This window comes from Theropithecus gelada, chromosome 12 (assembly GCF_003255815.1).
Source record: "Theropithecus gelada isolate Dixy chromosome 12, Tgel_1.0, whole genome shotgun sequence".
NCBI lineage: Eukaryota > Metazoa > Chordata > Mammalia > Primates > Cercopithecidae > Theropithecus > Theropithecus gelada.
The window spans coordinates 8,809,333-8,826,442 of NC_037680.1; the positions used below are offsets into that span (position 1 = coordinate 8,809,333).

Here is a 17,110-nt window from a genome sequence, read left to right on the forward strand (position 1 = left end):
AATAACCACTTTTACCATTGTTATCTAACATTGCACTGCAAGTTCTGGCCAGAGTAACTAGACAAGAAAAAGAACTAACAGATAGTCAATTTGGACATGAAGAAGTACAGCTATTTCTGATCACAAATGGTATGATCCTCTATACATAGAAAATCTCAAAGAATCTACAATAAGCCACTAAATCTGATAGATGATTTCAGCAAAGTTGAAGAATATAAGATTAACACTCAAAAATCAGTTGTGTTTCTGTACAACAACAATGATTAATCAGAAAAGAATATTAAGATTCTATTTACAGTATCATAGAGAATAAAATAATTAGAAATGAACTTAACCAAGTGTAAAAGACTTTTACACTATAAACTACAAAATGTTGATTTTTGTTTTATTTAAATTATTTCAAGAATGTAAAGACATTCTATATTTATGAGTTGGAACACTAATATTTCTAAGATGGTAATATTACCTAAAGCAAAAACAGACTCAATGCAATTACTATTAAAATTCCAACTGGCTTTCTTGCAGAAATAAAAAAGCTAATTTTCAAATGTATATGGAACTGTGATGGGCTCTTCATAGCAAAGCAATATACGTATTTTTAAAGTGTAACAGTCATACTTCCAGATTTCAAACACTTCCACAAAGCTGCAGTAATCAAAACAATGCAGTACCAGCATCAGGATAGACATAGAGATGAATGAAGTAAAATTGTAAGCCCAGAAATAACTCATGTATCTATAACCAAGAACAATCAACAAGGGTCACACTATCATAATTGGGAAAGAACAGTCTCTTCAATAAATGGTGCTTGGTGAAATGATTGTTCACATGCAAAAATTAAAGTTAGACTCCCTAACTCACACCATATAACAAATTAACTCAAAATGGATCAATGAGCAATGTAGGTAAATTAAAACCATAAACTTATTTTAAAAACTGAAAAGATAGATCTTTGTGACCTTGGATTCAGCAATGTATTCTTAGATATGATATCAAAAGCATAAGCAATGAAAAAATGGGTAAATGAAAAACTTTGTGCACCAAATGAAACTATTATGAAAATAAAGAGATAACCTACATTATAGAAAAAAGTATATGAAAATATGTTTCTGACAAAAGATTAATATCTAGAATAAAGAACTCCTACAACTCACTATCAGTAAAACCAGCAAGTCCCTTAAAATGGGCAACAGGCTTAAATAGACATATCTTTAAAGAAGATATATAAATGGCCAATAAACACATGAGAAGATGCTTAGTTATTATTGTTAATTATTAGGGAAATGCAAATTAAAACCAAAAGAGATACTACTTCATATCTCTTGAATGCCCATAAATGAAAAAAAAAAGAGAAAAGAGCAAGTGTTTGTAAGCATTTGGAGAAACTGGAACACATGAATATTTCTGTTGGGAATGTAAGATGGTTCAGCTGCTACAGCAAATAGTTCTTCAGACATTTAAACACAGAATTACCATATGACCTAGCAATTCCATTCCTAGGTATATAACCTCAAAAAACTAAAAACCTGGACTCAAACAAATACACACAGGTTCACAGTAGCACGATCTGTGGAACATGCATACAATGGATTGCTATGAGCCATAAAAAGGAATGAAACACTGTTATAAGTGACTTGGTGGATGCACTTCTAAAACATGAAAAGTGAAAGACGTTAGACACTAAAGATCACATATTTGATTCCATTTATGTGAAATACCTAGAAAAAAGTAAATCTTCAGAGAATGGAAGTAGATTGGTGATTGCCAGGGGATGAGGGAGTTGGATATGAGGAGCAACTGCTTAATTCCGAAAGGTAGAGTTTCCTTTTGGGATGATGAAAATGTTTTGGAACTAGATAAGAGACTCTTTTTGACAGAGTCATGCTCTCTTGCCCAGGCTGGAGTGCAGTGGCATGATCATGGCTCACTACAGCCTCAACTTCTCAGTCTCAAGCAATCCTCCTGCCTCCTGAGCAGCATGTCCCAATATACCTGGCTAATTGTTTTAAAACACTTAGTTGAGATGGGGTCTCACTATGTGGCCCAGGATGGTTTTGAAGTCCTAGGCTCAAGTGATCCTCCTGCCTTGGCCTCCCCAAGTGCTGGGATTACAGGCATGAGCCATCGAACCCCATCATAACTCTCTCTTTTATGGAAACCTGACTTCTCAGAGACCAGGCTATCTAATCATACATTAGAGGCAAGAATACCACATTTCTAAATCAAATTTCTATTAGGAAGAAGCATATAAAATATATGATAAAATATTAAAGTTGTACAATGACATAATTTTATATAATGTGGTTTAGGATAGAAAATGTGAATTTATATTTTATTGTGGGTTTTTGAGGTTCTGAAAAATTATGAAACCAGAAATAAAAATACATACAGAATTTACACTTATGATTTTCAACTTCCCACTTCTGTCACTTCCTCCCTTTCTGCCCCTTGTCCAAATTTTTACACCTCCATCCTTAGTTGAATTCTTTCTCTGCTATGCTTTCCCTTTTAGAAATACACAGAATTACTTTACTAATTACAAAACTCATGGGAAAGAATAAAGGAAAATTTATTTTTCTAAAATATTTTGGCCTCTATCTTCCATGTGTACAAGAATATGTCTTAACTTATATTACAAGGATTATGACACATGCCAAAGCCAAAAGTGCCTGAGATAGTGATCCAGCATCTCTGACTTCTAGTTGCGTGAAATTAGTCAATTTACTTCAACTTGTAAGACTCAAATGAATACTCTAGAATGTAAATAGATGCAATATCAGTGATGTGAGAAAAAATAAAATAGTACATGGAAAGCACTTAGTACAACATCTGGCAAAAGAAGGTATACATAAATGTTAATAAGTTCTCTTCTGACTCTTGTAAAAACTAAACACATTATAATGTAAACCAAATTCATCAGTTATCTCATTGGACACTCTAACATTATGAGGGTAACTAAGGGAATCAAATATGGCTTAAATATATAAATGAAACTTTAAAGGAAAGACAAAAAAGTAACTACTTTTATTCCATTAATGCCAGAGAAAATTATTTTTCATTCAACATCAGAGATAAATCTATTTTAAAAGGCAACAACAATTCATATTATCCAGGGGGAAACTGTTAGAATCTGTCATTGTTTTCTCTGCAGCCTGATTATGCCTGGGTAATGCTACACTGAAATCTGTGTTCAATCTATGCTGTTCTTGAAAACAACAAGCAGAGACACATTAGATTATGTCTATCAATACAACACATCTCCTGTCTTAATTCAACAAAATAAACAATTTGCATCTTGGTTGATGCCGATGTTTACAAGTAGTGCAAATCTAAAAATGTGTAAAACATTATTTTCCCCTCATAAAGCATAATGGGGATAGTTTAATCATTGCTTTGACATTTTAAAACACAGGTCAGGTGCTTAAATGACACCTATTAAATTATAGATGCCAAGATATTGTTTGCAATATAGTACAACATAACATTTTAACTAACTATACCAAGAGCTGTCATTTTGTTAGAGCAAAATAGTAACTAGAGTGAATTCACTTTGAATTTTTGCATAACAATAACAGATCAGCTGTCATCAGTTCAATAAAGTCCTTAATTTTGTTAAATGCTTTCTAGGAAATGAGTTTTACGTGTGTGTGCGCACGCGCGCGCGCGCAGGCATATGAATCTTTTTAAAGCCCTCTTTCAAAGGGTCAAGTCTTTTTTTTTAATCTGGTGTCTTAACAATAGGAACAGAGAGAATTCTTTACCTCAGCATCATATTTGTGGGCACATAACAAGGCTAGGAGATGAATCCAAGTCAGTCTAATACCAAGGTCAATTTAATCACTCTATCTACTATACTTTCTCCACAAACTAGCTGCTGAAGTCATCCAAAGCTGTTGACCTTAGCTGTGTTATGTAGAAAATTGCTCTACTTCCTTTAAACTGGTGTGTTATAAGGGTTAAATGAGATGACTGTGTGCACTGTACATTTAAGTTGATGTAAGAAAGGCATAATTCCTTAAATGCTGTCTTGTAGTCTTTGGTTTCTTTTGTTGATTTTTCTGAATAGGGCTGCCTATGTTTCTCTAATTTCCTTCACTTCCTTAATTCTATGTTCTGACTCAAATGAACTAATTGAGCATAGTTTCATGGATGTAATCCATATCTGATATTAAAGACTTATCTAACCATCAACATCACTGTGGCAGTATCAACCTGTGTAAGTTATTACCCAACATGGCGTATGAAAGTAGTTTAAAATTCTTAGTCTTAGAGATACTTCTAGAAGTGAAAATAAAGACGTCTCTATTGCAGAATCGAAAAATTACTATTAAATTCTTGTTTAACTGAGATCAAGCCGAGCTCTCATGATTCCTACATCAATGCTTGGTTTCTTTCATACTCTGATAAACCTGCAAAGACCATCCACCATGCACACCTAAAAAGTGTACTAAAGGAATGAATTCCACTGTTGTAACAGAGGGTAACTGGGAAGTTTCCAAAAGAAACAAGAGCTAGAGCTAACAATGAAGACCACCACATTTTGGTGCTTTCCCATTTTATCCTTAGTCAGCCATGACAGATGATCAGTGTGATGACTCTGTCTTGATATTGACTGATAACAGACACAGTCAAAGGGCAACAGGTCATTGTTGCTGAAGAACTGTGGAGTACACACAGTTCTCAGGTGGCTATTTCAATATGGTGGATGTATTAAAGAGCCTGATGACTATCCTATATCAAATGCATTTTGACTCATAAAATATGCACCTTTGTTCTTAAAACAGGCCAAAATTTGTAATTGTATTCTGCACAAAATCTTCTCCCAAGTATAATCCTTCTCATTCTACATATTAAATGTAAAAATAAGATTGCAAAGTAGATGCATAGCTTTACTAGACTGATTTCCACAACTTTAAGCATGAATGTACTCTCATATATTTGCAGAGTATAATTATTGATCTTATAGTTAACATATTCTCAAAATAAATGTGGATAAATTCTTTTTCTTTAAACAAACTCAACAGAAAAAATAATGTAGGCTTCATCAATGCATCTGAATAAGTCCACACTGTAATTAAAAAAATGGAATGAATAATTTGTTCCTTTCAGAAATACTTATAAAATGAAATACTTGAATAGCCTATTCTTCAAAAATAGTTAGGACTTCTCTTCACAAGGCAATGAAGAGTTTGATAATTTTAGAAATTAAGGCACATGTGTCAAATTACTTCTGTAATAAATTTGCAATCAAACCAAAATTACAACGAACATGTGTTTCTCTGGTTATAGGCGTGCATTCCTTAGCACTTACCTGCAAATTGTTATGCTATTTTGAGTAAAACAGTTTCTAAAACATTTCTTTGACTAAATAACTTTTTGTACGCTTTCATCTTTGAAAACAACCCACCAAATATATTTTCATGGTAGAAAAATCTTAATGAAAGAGCCCACCACATTTCATCTGTTGCTATATTTGTCACTAGACAAGGCATTATTATCGTTGGTAGTTGTTATTAATATATTAGACAATAGACATTAGAGTTATAACACACTTCAAGAGATCACTTCACATTCTAGCAAACCAAAGATGTCCTTGTCTTCAATGAAACACTGAAGCCATAGAAGTAAGTGACTAGTCCAGGGTTGTATAATTATAAAAGCTATATGAATTTAGGACTGCCCCTCTTTTTTATTTTTTGAGACAGAGTCTCACTCTGTTGCCCAGGCTGGAGTGCAGTGGTGCAATCTGGGCTCACTGCAACCTCTGCCTCCCAGGTTCAAGCAATTCTCCTGCCTCAGCCTCCCGAGTAGCTGGGACTACAGGCGCATGCCACCATGCCTGGCTCATTTTTTGTATTTTTAGTAGAGACAGGGTTTCACCATGTTGGCCAGGATGGTCTCGAACTTCAGACCTCGTGATCCACCCACCTCAGCCTCCCAAAGTGCTGGCATTACAGGCGTCAGCCACTGCGTCCGGCTTGACTGCCACTCTTATTAGAAGAGTTGTTCTAGAGGCAGGCCTTGTCCTAAAAGTCCCAGTGTCTTGCTGAAATTCCACAATCAGAAGCTTCCCCTCCTGACATAGATTTCTCTACTTGGTTGAAAGTTTCCACCTGCTTGACTGGTTTTACTTAGAAAGCTAGGCCTTGAGAACATATTGGTGGACAGAGGGAAGATCAGAAAGATGATGCTGTATTTTGAATTTCCAGCTGGAGGTTTTCTTTGTGGCTCTGTCTTAGCACAGCTGAGAGAACTCAAGCCTGAGGGTTAGAAGAGAAAGGCTTTGTGCAATTGGAGCACTGCAGCCTGACCACAGACATACACAGCCACAGACACAAGCAAAATCAAGAGGGAACATGGCCTTGATGCATGTTCTTGTTCTCATCCCAAAAGTTAAACAAACTCAGATATTTTTCCTGTCCGATGAGAGAGGCAAGACTAGATAATTTCTAAAAATGCTTCCAGGCTGAAGACTGAAGTATTGAGCTGCAAACCATTAGTCTTCTGGCCTTATAGATTACTCTGACATGTTTGGGTTGAGCCCACCATAAAGGCCATGTGACTGCACTGCCATTTCGCTGGGTCACACCTCAAATTTCTGACCACTATTGTTACACTTGCCCACTTCATCAATTTATATAATCTTCTAGGCACTTGATGGCATTGAGTTTACAGAAGGCATAGAACACTCTCTGTGTCAAGTAAGGTGTCTGCTTCCTATAGCAGTACCTTTTCCACCCCAGCATAATTATTTACTTTTTTATTTTATAATGACCTTACCAATAATAATAGTGAAATCTGAAGACATTTGAACACATGGTATGTGAAATGCACTTGGTAAACTGTAAATCGAAATAATAATTGTGGCCTGGGGGTGGTGGCTCATGATTGTAATCCCTGCACTTTGGAAGGCCTAGGCAAGAGAATTGTTTGAGACCAGGAGTTTGAGACCAACCTGGACAACACAGAGAGACCCTATCTCTACAAAAATAAAAACAAAAAATAACCAGGCATGGTGGTCCCAGCTACTCAGGAGGCTGAGGTGGGAGGATCACTTGAGCTCCGAAGTTCAAGACTGCAGTGAGCCATGATTGTACCACTGCAATCCAGCCTGAGCAACAGAGCGAGACCCCATCTCAAAACAGAACATAAATAAATAAATAAATGCCACTTCTATTTGTAGGATTAATATCATATGAAATTAAGTCTGGGTTGGGGGGCTGTCAGTGTTCTAAATATGTATATTTTCTAAATGTTTGCATTTTGTAATTGGGGATTGGAGGTGAAAGACATAAAGTAGCAAAAGTGCAGGGCCAACTACCAGAGCACCTAGAAGGTGGTAAGAACTCCATAATTATCTATGGGATGAATGAATGCATGAATAATTTCACCCTAGAAGACTAACTCCAGGTTAAATATTTTTCATTTGTCATGATTTTCCATTTGTCATAACTGAAATTGTAGTCACAAACATGTATATTCCTGAGAGGTTTTATACCTTTTCTGGGAAATATTCTTTCTATAACACTACTTGTCATGGTTTCTGGTGGTGAATAAGTACTGAATAATAGCAATAATCAAAGGAAAAGCAGCAGCAGTTCTAGGCACTGTGCTAAATAAACTCTTGGACTACATTATTTCATTTAACCTCCATAATAATACTGAAATGTTGGCACTAAATATTATACTTAAAATGCAGATGAGGAAAGTGAGAGACAAGGTTAAATAACTTGCCAAATTGTACAAAACTAGTATATTACAGAAGCAGAACTCAAACTGAGGTATGTCATGCTTGCTCTTGCTTTAATAAATGAATAAGTGCAGGACAAAATGAACTCAATTATGGTTCATCACTGTGGTTTATACTGGGAAAAATTTGAAAGGGTTGAGCAGAGGAGGCTTAATTTAGTGAGTGGCTAATTCTATATGGCCTTTCTTGTATCGAACTCTCAAGGATGCCAAAGTATCACTATGGCCTCAGTGAGGAACAAGAAAACCTGAGAAAGTGAATCACTGGGCCAAGGATGCTAGAATCAGGATGAAAGAAAAGAGTTCAAGAGAAATACACAAGAATTGTGACATGAATACCTCCATCTGGCTAAGAGCCATCAATAGAAGGCCTCAATATCAACTCATTCATTTTTTTTATAATTATGTTAAACTTCATATGTTTAAGTGAAACACCATGCTGAAACTCATCTTCCTGTAACAAAGATTCTTGGCATTGTGCAGCAACTTAGAGCCATCATATTGCTCAATTACATTGTATTGCAGATGTACAAATGAGGCATCGTACATTCGTATGTAAGAAAAGGTTTCTGGGGAGAATGCTAGATAAGTCAACTTTTACCAGGGAATTTTTTCTTTCTTCTTTTCCAATTACCTTTCTCTCCTCCTTCCTCCCTACTATCTCCCTTCGTTTCTTTCTCAACCTCTCCACATGTTAACTAATATCTAAAAACTGTATTTTTAGCAGTCTATACATTTCAAAGTCAATATTTTTACAAAGATGGTATATTTCACAAAGTGTCTCACCGGAACAATTGATACTGCCATTTGTATAATTAGTCACCAAAATTACTTGACTAAATGACTCTGAAAAACAGTTATCGTTAATCGTATTTTGTACATCAGGAAATAAGTTCAGTGTGCTTAAGGGGCTCATAAAATAACACAACTAAGACAAACCTAAAGTGGAAATAAATAACATTCAACAACAGGCTATAATTTTAAAATATCAGTTGATTTTTGGATTCATTCAATCATATCCCAGAAACGACTATTTTTCATAACACTGTATCATATGTGGGTGTTCAGTCTTTGAGAAAAACGGGTGGGTGGGTTGCAGCAACATGTCAAATGTATCTGGAAGACAATTGGGGGAGTTTAAAAGTGATCCCCTTATCTCTGCCTTCCTTATTAGTACCTACTAAAGACTAATAAATCTCGTGGGTATTGAAATAGTCCCCAGAAAGAAGCACAATGATATTTTCCATATTAGTATTAAACTCTTTAATCTGAAGAACACAGTCCAAAAATCATTGCAAGCGCAATTTGCAAAGGTTCTTTAGATAGGGTAGAAACTTAGAATGTAAAAACTTTAAGGAAAGGAAGGAAAAGAAGGCATAAGAAAGAGGTGTCCAAATATAGAGGCTTAGATCACTCTCTTTCGATCTGATCTTCTTTTTCCAACAATTCCTCTCTTCCATTTCCATACAGTTGGGTTATTATCTATATATAGAAACTTCCAGATGCCACTCCCTCATCTTCAACCCACAATAAAAGTCAAATGTCTTCTGCATTTATCAAACTAACACATAGTAAGTCTGTAAGTGGCAATGGAGACCAAAAATCTCCTTGGCATTCTCAACTTACATATTTTACATTTTCAGCTTCCCCAAAATATCCTGCATGATATTTGAACTGCAGAATTATTGTGCTGTTTGCAAAATGTCTGATTATGCTTTTTTCCCAAATTCCAACCCATGCTAATGTGCCCTAAGATACCACATATTGCTACCCTCTTAAGGCATTTGAATGTGAAATTATCATCCACAATACCATCATAAGAGAGGAATAAAGACAGATTACCTGGGGTTAAGAGGATGACTGACATAGTGATGAGTGAGCATACAACTAAAATCACCAGCAGAGCAATAGCAATTCCCTTCCAGTTTCTCTGTGGAGGGCTGTTACTTCCCAGTTCCTACCGAGATAGAAAAAAAAGGTTCGTAATTATACATGCTCCAAGAGAAATGTATTCATAAAGGAATGATTCAGTGCATGGCACAATCACAGTTTGAAAGCTGATTAGAATCCATTTCCTCTTCGGTAGTTCATTTAATTATTCAAAAGTGCACGTATTATAAATGGCTATCTTTTGGGGGGCAATCTGATCTCTCTGTGAGATAAACCAGCAGAATTTATGCTTGCTGTCCAAAATGTAGATGGTGTAAAAATCCATTGACTGTAAACACCAGGATGATAGCCAAAATACTCTGCAAAATAATCATGGAAATAGAGTGAGTCTATTTACATTTATTCTTGCTACAATGGGACCTACAATAAAGATGTAAATACAAATGTTCTTGAAGCACTATGGACTACTTTCTAACTGGATGGGGAAAAGATCAGAAATGGGAAAATCAGGCCGGGCCCAGTGGCTCAAGCCTGTAATCCCAGTACTTTGGGAGGCCGAGACGGGTGGATCACGAGGTCAGGAGATCGAGACCATCCTGGCTAACACGGTGAAATTCCGTCTCTACTAAAAATACAAAAAAAATTAGCCGGGCGAGGTGGCGGGCGCCTGTAGTCTCAGCTACTTGGGAGGTTGAGGCAGGAGAATGGCGTGAACCCGGAAGGCGGAGCTTGCAGTGAGCTGAGATCCGGCCACTGCACTCCAGCCTCGGCAACAGAGAGAGACTCCGTCTCAAAAAAAATAAAAATAAAAATAAAAGAAATGGGAAAATCATTCAAAATGTCCCTTACCGCAGAGCAGCACACATTTGTTAACCAAACGGGTCTTTTTAAAACAGTTCTCCCACCACTCACAAAAACCAACAGGATGTAGTAACTAAACTAAATGAGTCCTTCTGTATCAGTGGTTAATGACACTTGCTGGGCAACATGCATGATATTGGCAAAACGTATGGCTGATGAGGAAAATAAACTTGTACATCTCTCACAATGCATGTGGTAAAGCTATTCATTCCTCCAATGATCTGTGCTGGACTGTGTTTACTAGATATATGTGGCCATAACTCACCAAAGCAAAGCACAGATCACATTGATTTGAAACGAATGTCAGTTTTTCTGTGCAATAGAGTTTATAAAACACTGAGCTTCTTGTTTTTTTTTTTTTTTTTTTTTTTTCTTCCTACTCCATTTCCCACCTGTTTTTCATCCTTTCTCAATACAGCCCTCTTTATTCAGAAATGGCTGATTTGGTGATAAAGGACACAAAACACGAAGGTATCCAACTCACAACATGTGCAGAAATCACCCAAGAAGCCATACAGACAGCAGCTTTGTTTTAAACAAACATAAACAGAATAGCAAACATTTAATAAATTTTACATGAGTTCCAGTGACTCACAGATTAAAACATTGATGCTAATATTCATATAGTTATTTTGGTGTTGAATTGTGCCATAAACCCATCAGATTTAAAGAACTAGACTCTAAATAAATACAAAAAGAAACCATGCATAGGAGGCATTTTGTTGTTTGCTGTTTCCCTTCTCAGATAAATCACTCTAAGGTAGTCTTTCATTCTAATAAACCAAATCCAGGAGAGATCAATTCCACTTTTGCTTAAATGACTTGCTCCACACCTCTTTTTCAAATAATGCTTATTATCCAACACTTCTATTCCTCTTGCACTTTAGGATTTTCATCCATATTTTCCACGTAAATCAAGACAGTGGGTCCCCCAAATTATCAGCTTTAGAGAAGTGATATAAAGACGATCAATAGTTGTCTTGTGAACATAAACCCTTATCTGGAATGCAACATTCTTGCAGGTTTCTAGGTGAGTTTCTTTGTCAGAATGTGTGTGCTGTGATGATTGGTGATTCTCTATAATAACGCCCTACTTCGAGGCTACTCAGAAAGTAGAGTGATAGAATGAGAGAGGTTGCTGCTGTAAATCAAAGCCTACAGTGGTCTGAAAGTTGGGAAATACTCATGTAAAGAACTGAGACAGTGAAAACAGGGGCAGTAACCAACAGCAAATGAGTATCTGGGCCAAGAACCATAAATATTTCCCTATTTATTAACTCTAAGGGAAGCAAGCATGTATTATTATTTCACAATGTAAGAAAAGGGAAAAAGAATAGAAATGTAGCAATTATAACTGACTTTTCAATTCAGTAAGAGAATCAAGAAAAAATTATAAACTGAAATTGACTGATTATGATCTTGATAGGCTGTCACTCCAACTCATGACAAACTATTTGAGAAATGACTTTTGACTGTACTTTTCAGTTTGTGACTATAATAAAACCATGTAATGTCTACCAGACATAGTCTAACAAAGAGTAATAATAGCTTATATATATTATTATGTATCTGATATTGAAATATTTTAGATTTGCAATCTCACATAATCCTCAAAATAATCATGTAAGATTAGTGTCATCTTCACAAATTTGCAGATAACAAAATGAGATTTGAAGAGATCAGTAACATATCCATTTAGTGATAATAAATGAGAGAGCTGGAGTGCTAGTTCATAAAATCTGATTATAAAGATCACACTTAAGCACTATAATGCCATTTGTAAAGATAAATATTTCTAGAACAAGTACATTAAAGAATCAATAAATCAGTAAGTTATTTGGACCCATACATAACTGTACATCAATACCTTTTATTTGGGAAAATGCACAGTAATATTTGGAATTCAGTAATGCTATCCTGAATTCAGTAATTTTTACAAATAAATACGTATTTTCCCAGTCACAACTGACTATGGAAGTCCACCATTTAAAAAGCGGTAAAACAGGAGCAAGATGGCCGAATAGGAACAGCTCCAGTCTCCAACTCCCAGCGCGAGCGACACAGAAGACCGGTGATTTCTGCATTTTCAACTGAGGTACTGGGTTCATCTCACTGGGGAGTGCCGGACGATCGGTGCTGGTCAGCTGCTGCAGCCCGACCAGCGAGAGCTGAAGCAGGGCGAGGCATCCCTCACCTGGGAAGCGCAAGGGGGAAGGGAATCCCTTTTCCTAGCCAGGGGAACTGAGACACACAACACCTGGAAAATCGGGTAACTCCCACCCCAATATTGCGCTTTAAGCAAACAGGCACACCAGGAGATCATATCCCACACCTGGCCGGGAGGGTCCCACGCCCACGGAGCCTCCCTCATTGCTAGCACAGCAGTCTGTGATCTACCGGCAAGGCAGCAGCGAGGCTGGGGGAGGGGCGCCCGCCATTGCTGAGGCTTAAGTAGGTAAACAAAGCTGCTGGGAAGCTCGAACTGGGTGGAGCTCACAGCAGCTCAAGGAAACCTGCCTGTCTCTGTAGACTCCACCTCTGGGGACAGCGCACAGCTACACAACAACAACAACAAAAAAGCAGCAGAAAGCTCTGCAGACGCAAACGACTCTGTCTGACAGCTTTGAAGAGAGCAGTGGATCTCCCAACACGGAGGTTGAGATCTGAGAAGGGACAGACTGCCTGCTCAAGTGGGTCCCTGACCCCTGAGTAGCCTAACTGGGAGACATCCCCCACTAGGGGCAGTCTGACACCCCACACCTCACAGGGTGGAGTACACCCCTGAGAGGAAGCTTCCAAAGCAAGAATCAGACAGGTACACTTGCTGTTGAGAAATATTCTATCTTCTGCAGCCTCTGCTGCTGTTACCCAGGCAAACAGGGTCTGGAGTGGACCTCAAGCAATCTCCAACAGACCTACAGCTGAGGGTCCTGACTGTTAGAAGGAAAACTATCAAACAGGAAGGACACCTACACCAAAACCCCATCAGTACATCACCATCATCAAAGACCAGAGGCAGATAAAACCACAAAGATGGGGAAAAAGCAGGGCAGAAAAGCTGGAAATTCAAAAAACAAGAGCGCATCTCCCCCGGCAAAGGAGCGCAGCTCATCGCCAGCAACGGATCAAAGCTGGACGGAGAATGACTTTGACGAGATGAGAGAAGAAGGCTTCAGTCCATCAAATTTCTCAGAGCTAAAGGAGGAATTACGTACCCAGCGCAAAGAAACTAAAAATCTTGAAAAAAAAGTGGAAGAATTGACGGCTAGACTAATTAATGCAGAGAAGGTCATAAACGAAATGAAAGAGATGAAAACCATGACACGAGAAATACGTGACAAATGCACAAGCTTCAGTAACCGACTCGATCAACTGGAAGAAAGAGTATCAGCAATTGAGGATCAAATGAATGAAATGAAGCGAGAAGAGAAACCAAAAGAAAAAAGAAGAAAAAGAAATGAACAAAGCCTGCAAGAAGTATGGGATTATGTAAAAAGACCAAATCTACGTCTGATTGGGGTGCCTGAAAGTGAGGGGGAAAATGGAACCAAGTTGGAAAACACTCTTCAGGATATCAGCCAGGAGAACTTCCCCAACCTAGTAGGGCAGGCCAACATTCAAATCCAGGAAATACAGAGAACGCCACAAAGATACTCCTCGAGAAGAGCAACTCCAAGACACATAATTGCCAGATTCACCAAAGTTGAAATGAAGGAAAAAATCTTAAGGGCAGCCAGAGAGAAAGGTCGGGTTACCCACAAAGGGAAGCCCATCAGACTCACAGCAGATCTCTCGGCAGAAACTCTACAAGCCAGAAGAGAGTGGGGGCCAATATTCAACATTCTTAAAGAAAAGAATTTTAAACCCAGAATTTCATATCCAGCCAAACTAAGTTTCATAAGTGAAGGAGAAATAAAATCCTTTACAGATAAGCAAATGCTTAGAGATTTTGTCACCACTAGGCCTGCCTTACAAGAGACCCTGAAGGAAGCACTCAACATGGAAAGGAACAACCGGTACCAGCCATTGCAAAAACATGCCAAAATGTAAAGACCATCGAGGCTAGGAAGAAACTGCATCAACTAACGAGCAAAATAACCAGTTAATATCATAATGGCAGGATCAAGTTCACACATAACAATCTTAACCTTAAATGTAAATGGACTAAATGCTCCAATGAAAAGACACAGACTGGCAAACTGGATAAAGAGTCAAGACCCATCAGTCTGCTGTATTCAGGAGACCCATCTCACACGCAGAGACATACATAGGCTCAAAATAAAGGGATGGAGGAAGATTTACCAAGCAAATGGAGAACAAAAAAAAAGCGGGGGTTGCAATCCTAGTCTCTGATAAAACAGACTTTAAACCATCAAAGATCAAAAGAGACAAAGAAGGCCATTACATAATGGTAAAGGGATCAATTCAACAGGAAGAGCTAACTATCCTAAATATATATGCACCCAATACAGGAGCACCCAGATTCATAAAGCAAGTCCTTAGAGACTTACAAAGAGACTTAGACTCCCATACAATAATAATGGGAGACTTCAACACTCCACTGTCAACATTAGACAGATCAACAAGACAGAAAGTTAACAAGGATATCCAGGAATTGAACTCATCTCTGCAGCAAGCAGACCTAATAGACATCTATAGAACTCTCCACCCCAAATCAACTGAATATACATTCCTCTCAGCACCACATCGTACTTACTCCAAAATTGACCATATAATTGGAAGTAAAGCACTCCTCAGCAAATGTACAAGAACAGAAATTATAACAAACTGTCTCTCAGACCACAGTGCAATCAAACTAGAACTTAGGACTAAGAAACTCAATCAAAACCGCTCAACTACATGGAAACTGAACAATCTGCTCCTGAATGACTACTGGGTACATAACGAAATGAAGGCAGAAATAAAGATGTTCTTTGAAACCAATGAGAACAAAGATACAACATACCAGAATCTCTGGGACACATTTAAAGCAGTGTGTAGAGGGAAATTTATAGCACTAAATGGCCACAAGAGAAAGCAGGAAAGATCAAAAATTGACACTCTAACATCGCAATTAAAAGAACTAGAGAAGCAAGAGCAAACACATTCGAAAGCTAGCAGAAGGCTAGAAATAACTAAGATCAGAGCAGAACTGAAGGAGATAGAGACACAAAAAACCCTCCAAAAAATCAATGAATCCAGGAGTTGGTTTTTTGAAAAGATCAACAAAATTGACAGACCACTAGCAAGACTAATAAAGAAGAAAAGAGAGAAGAATCAAATCGACGCAATTAAAAATGAAAAAGGGGATATCACCACCGACCCCACAGAAATACAAACTACCATCAGAGAATACTATAAACACCTCTACGCAAATAAACTGGAAAATCTAGAAGAAATGGATAATTTCCTGGACACTTACACTCTTCCAAGACTAAACCAGGAAGAAGTTGAATCCCTGAATAGACCAATAGCAGGCTCTGAAATTGAGGCAACAATTAATAGCCTACCAACCAAAAAAAGTCCAGGACCAGATGGATTCACAGCTGAATTCTACCAGAGGTACAAGGAGGAGTTGGTACCATTCCTTCTGAAACTATTCCAATCAATAGAAAAAGAGGGAATCCTCCCTAACTCATTTTATGAGGCCAACATCATCCTGATACCAAAGCCTGGCAGAGATACAACAAAAAAAGAGAATTTTAGACCAATATCCCTGATGAACATCGATGCAAAAATCCTCAATAAAATACTGGCAAACCGGATTCAGCAACACATCAAAAAGCTTATCCACCATGATCAAGTGGGCTTCATCCCTGGGATGCAAGGCTGGTTCAACATTCGCAAATCAATAAACATAATCCAGCATATAAACAGAACCAAAGACAAGAACCACATGATTATCTCAATAGATGCAGAAAAGGCTTTTGACAAAATTCAACAGCCCTTCATGCTAAAAACGCTCAATAAATTCGGTATTGATGGAACGTACCTCAAAATAATAAGAGCTATTTATGACAAACCCACAGCCAATATCATACTGAATGGGCAAAAACTGGAAAAATTCCCTTTGAAAACTGGCACAAGACAGGGATGCCCTCTCTCACCACTCCTATTCAACATAGTGTTGGAAGTTCTGGCTAGGGCAATTAGGCAAGAGAAAGAAATCAGGGGTATTCAGTTAGGAAAAGAAGAAGTCAAATTGTCCCTGTTTGCAGATGACATGATTGTATATTTAGAAAACCCCATTGTCTCAGCCCAAAATCTCCTTAAGCTGATAAGCAACTTCAGCAAAGTCTCAGGGTACAAAATTAATGTGCAAAAATCACAAGCATTCTTATACACCAATAACAGACAAACAGAGAGCCAAATCATGAATGAACTTCCATTCACAATTGCTTCAAAGAGAATAAAATACCTAGGAATCCAACTGACAAGGGATGTAAAGGACCTCTTCAAGGAGAACTACAAACCACTGCTCAGTGAAATCAAAGAGGACACAAACAAATGGAAGAACATACCATGCTCATGGATAGGAAGAATCAATATCGTGAAAATGGCCATACTGCCCAAGGTAATTTATAGATTCAATGCCATCCCCATCAAGCTA

The 17,110-nt window shown here is 37.7% G+C and overlaps 1 protein-coding gene across 12 annotated transcripts in view; it reads right to left on the reverse strand.

The window, feature by feature from the left end:
* Positions 1-17,110, reverse strand: part of DPP10 (dipeptidyl peptidase like 10) — a 1,402,014-nt gene that overhangs the window by 528,708 nt on the left and 856,196 nt on the right. For 10 of the 12 annotated variants that reach the window (XM_025405135.1, XM_025405131.1, XM_025405140.1 and 7 more), the window contains one exon: positions 9,592-9,706. The exons of the other annotated variants lie outside the window; for them this stretch is intronic. In XM_025405135.1, coding sequence (XP_025260920.1) covers positions 9,592-9,706 — 115 coding nt within the window. The remainder of the gene's footprint in view (positions 1-9,591; positions 9,707-17,110) is intronic. 12 annotated transcript variants of the gene reach the window in all.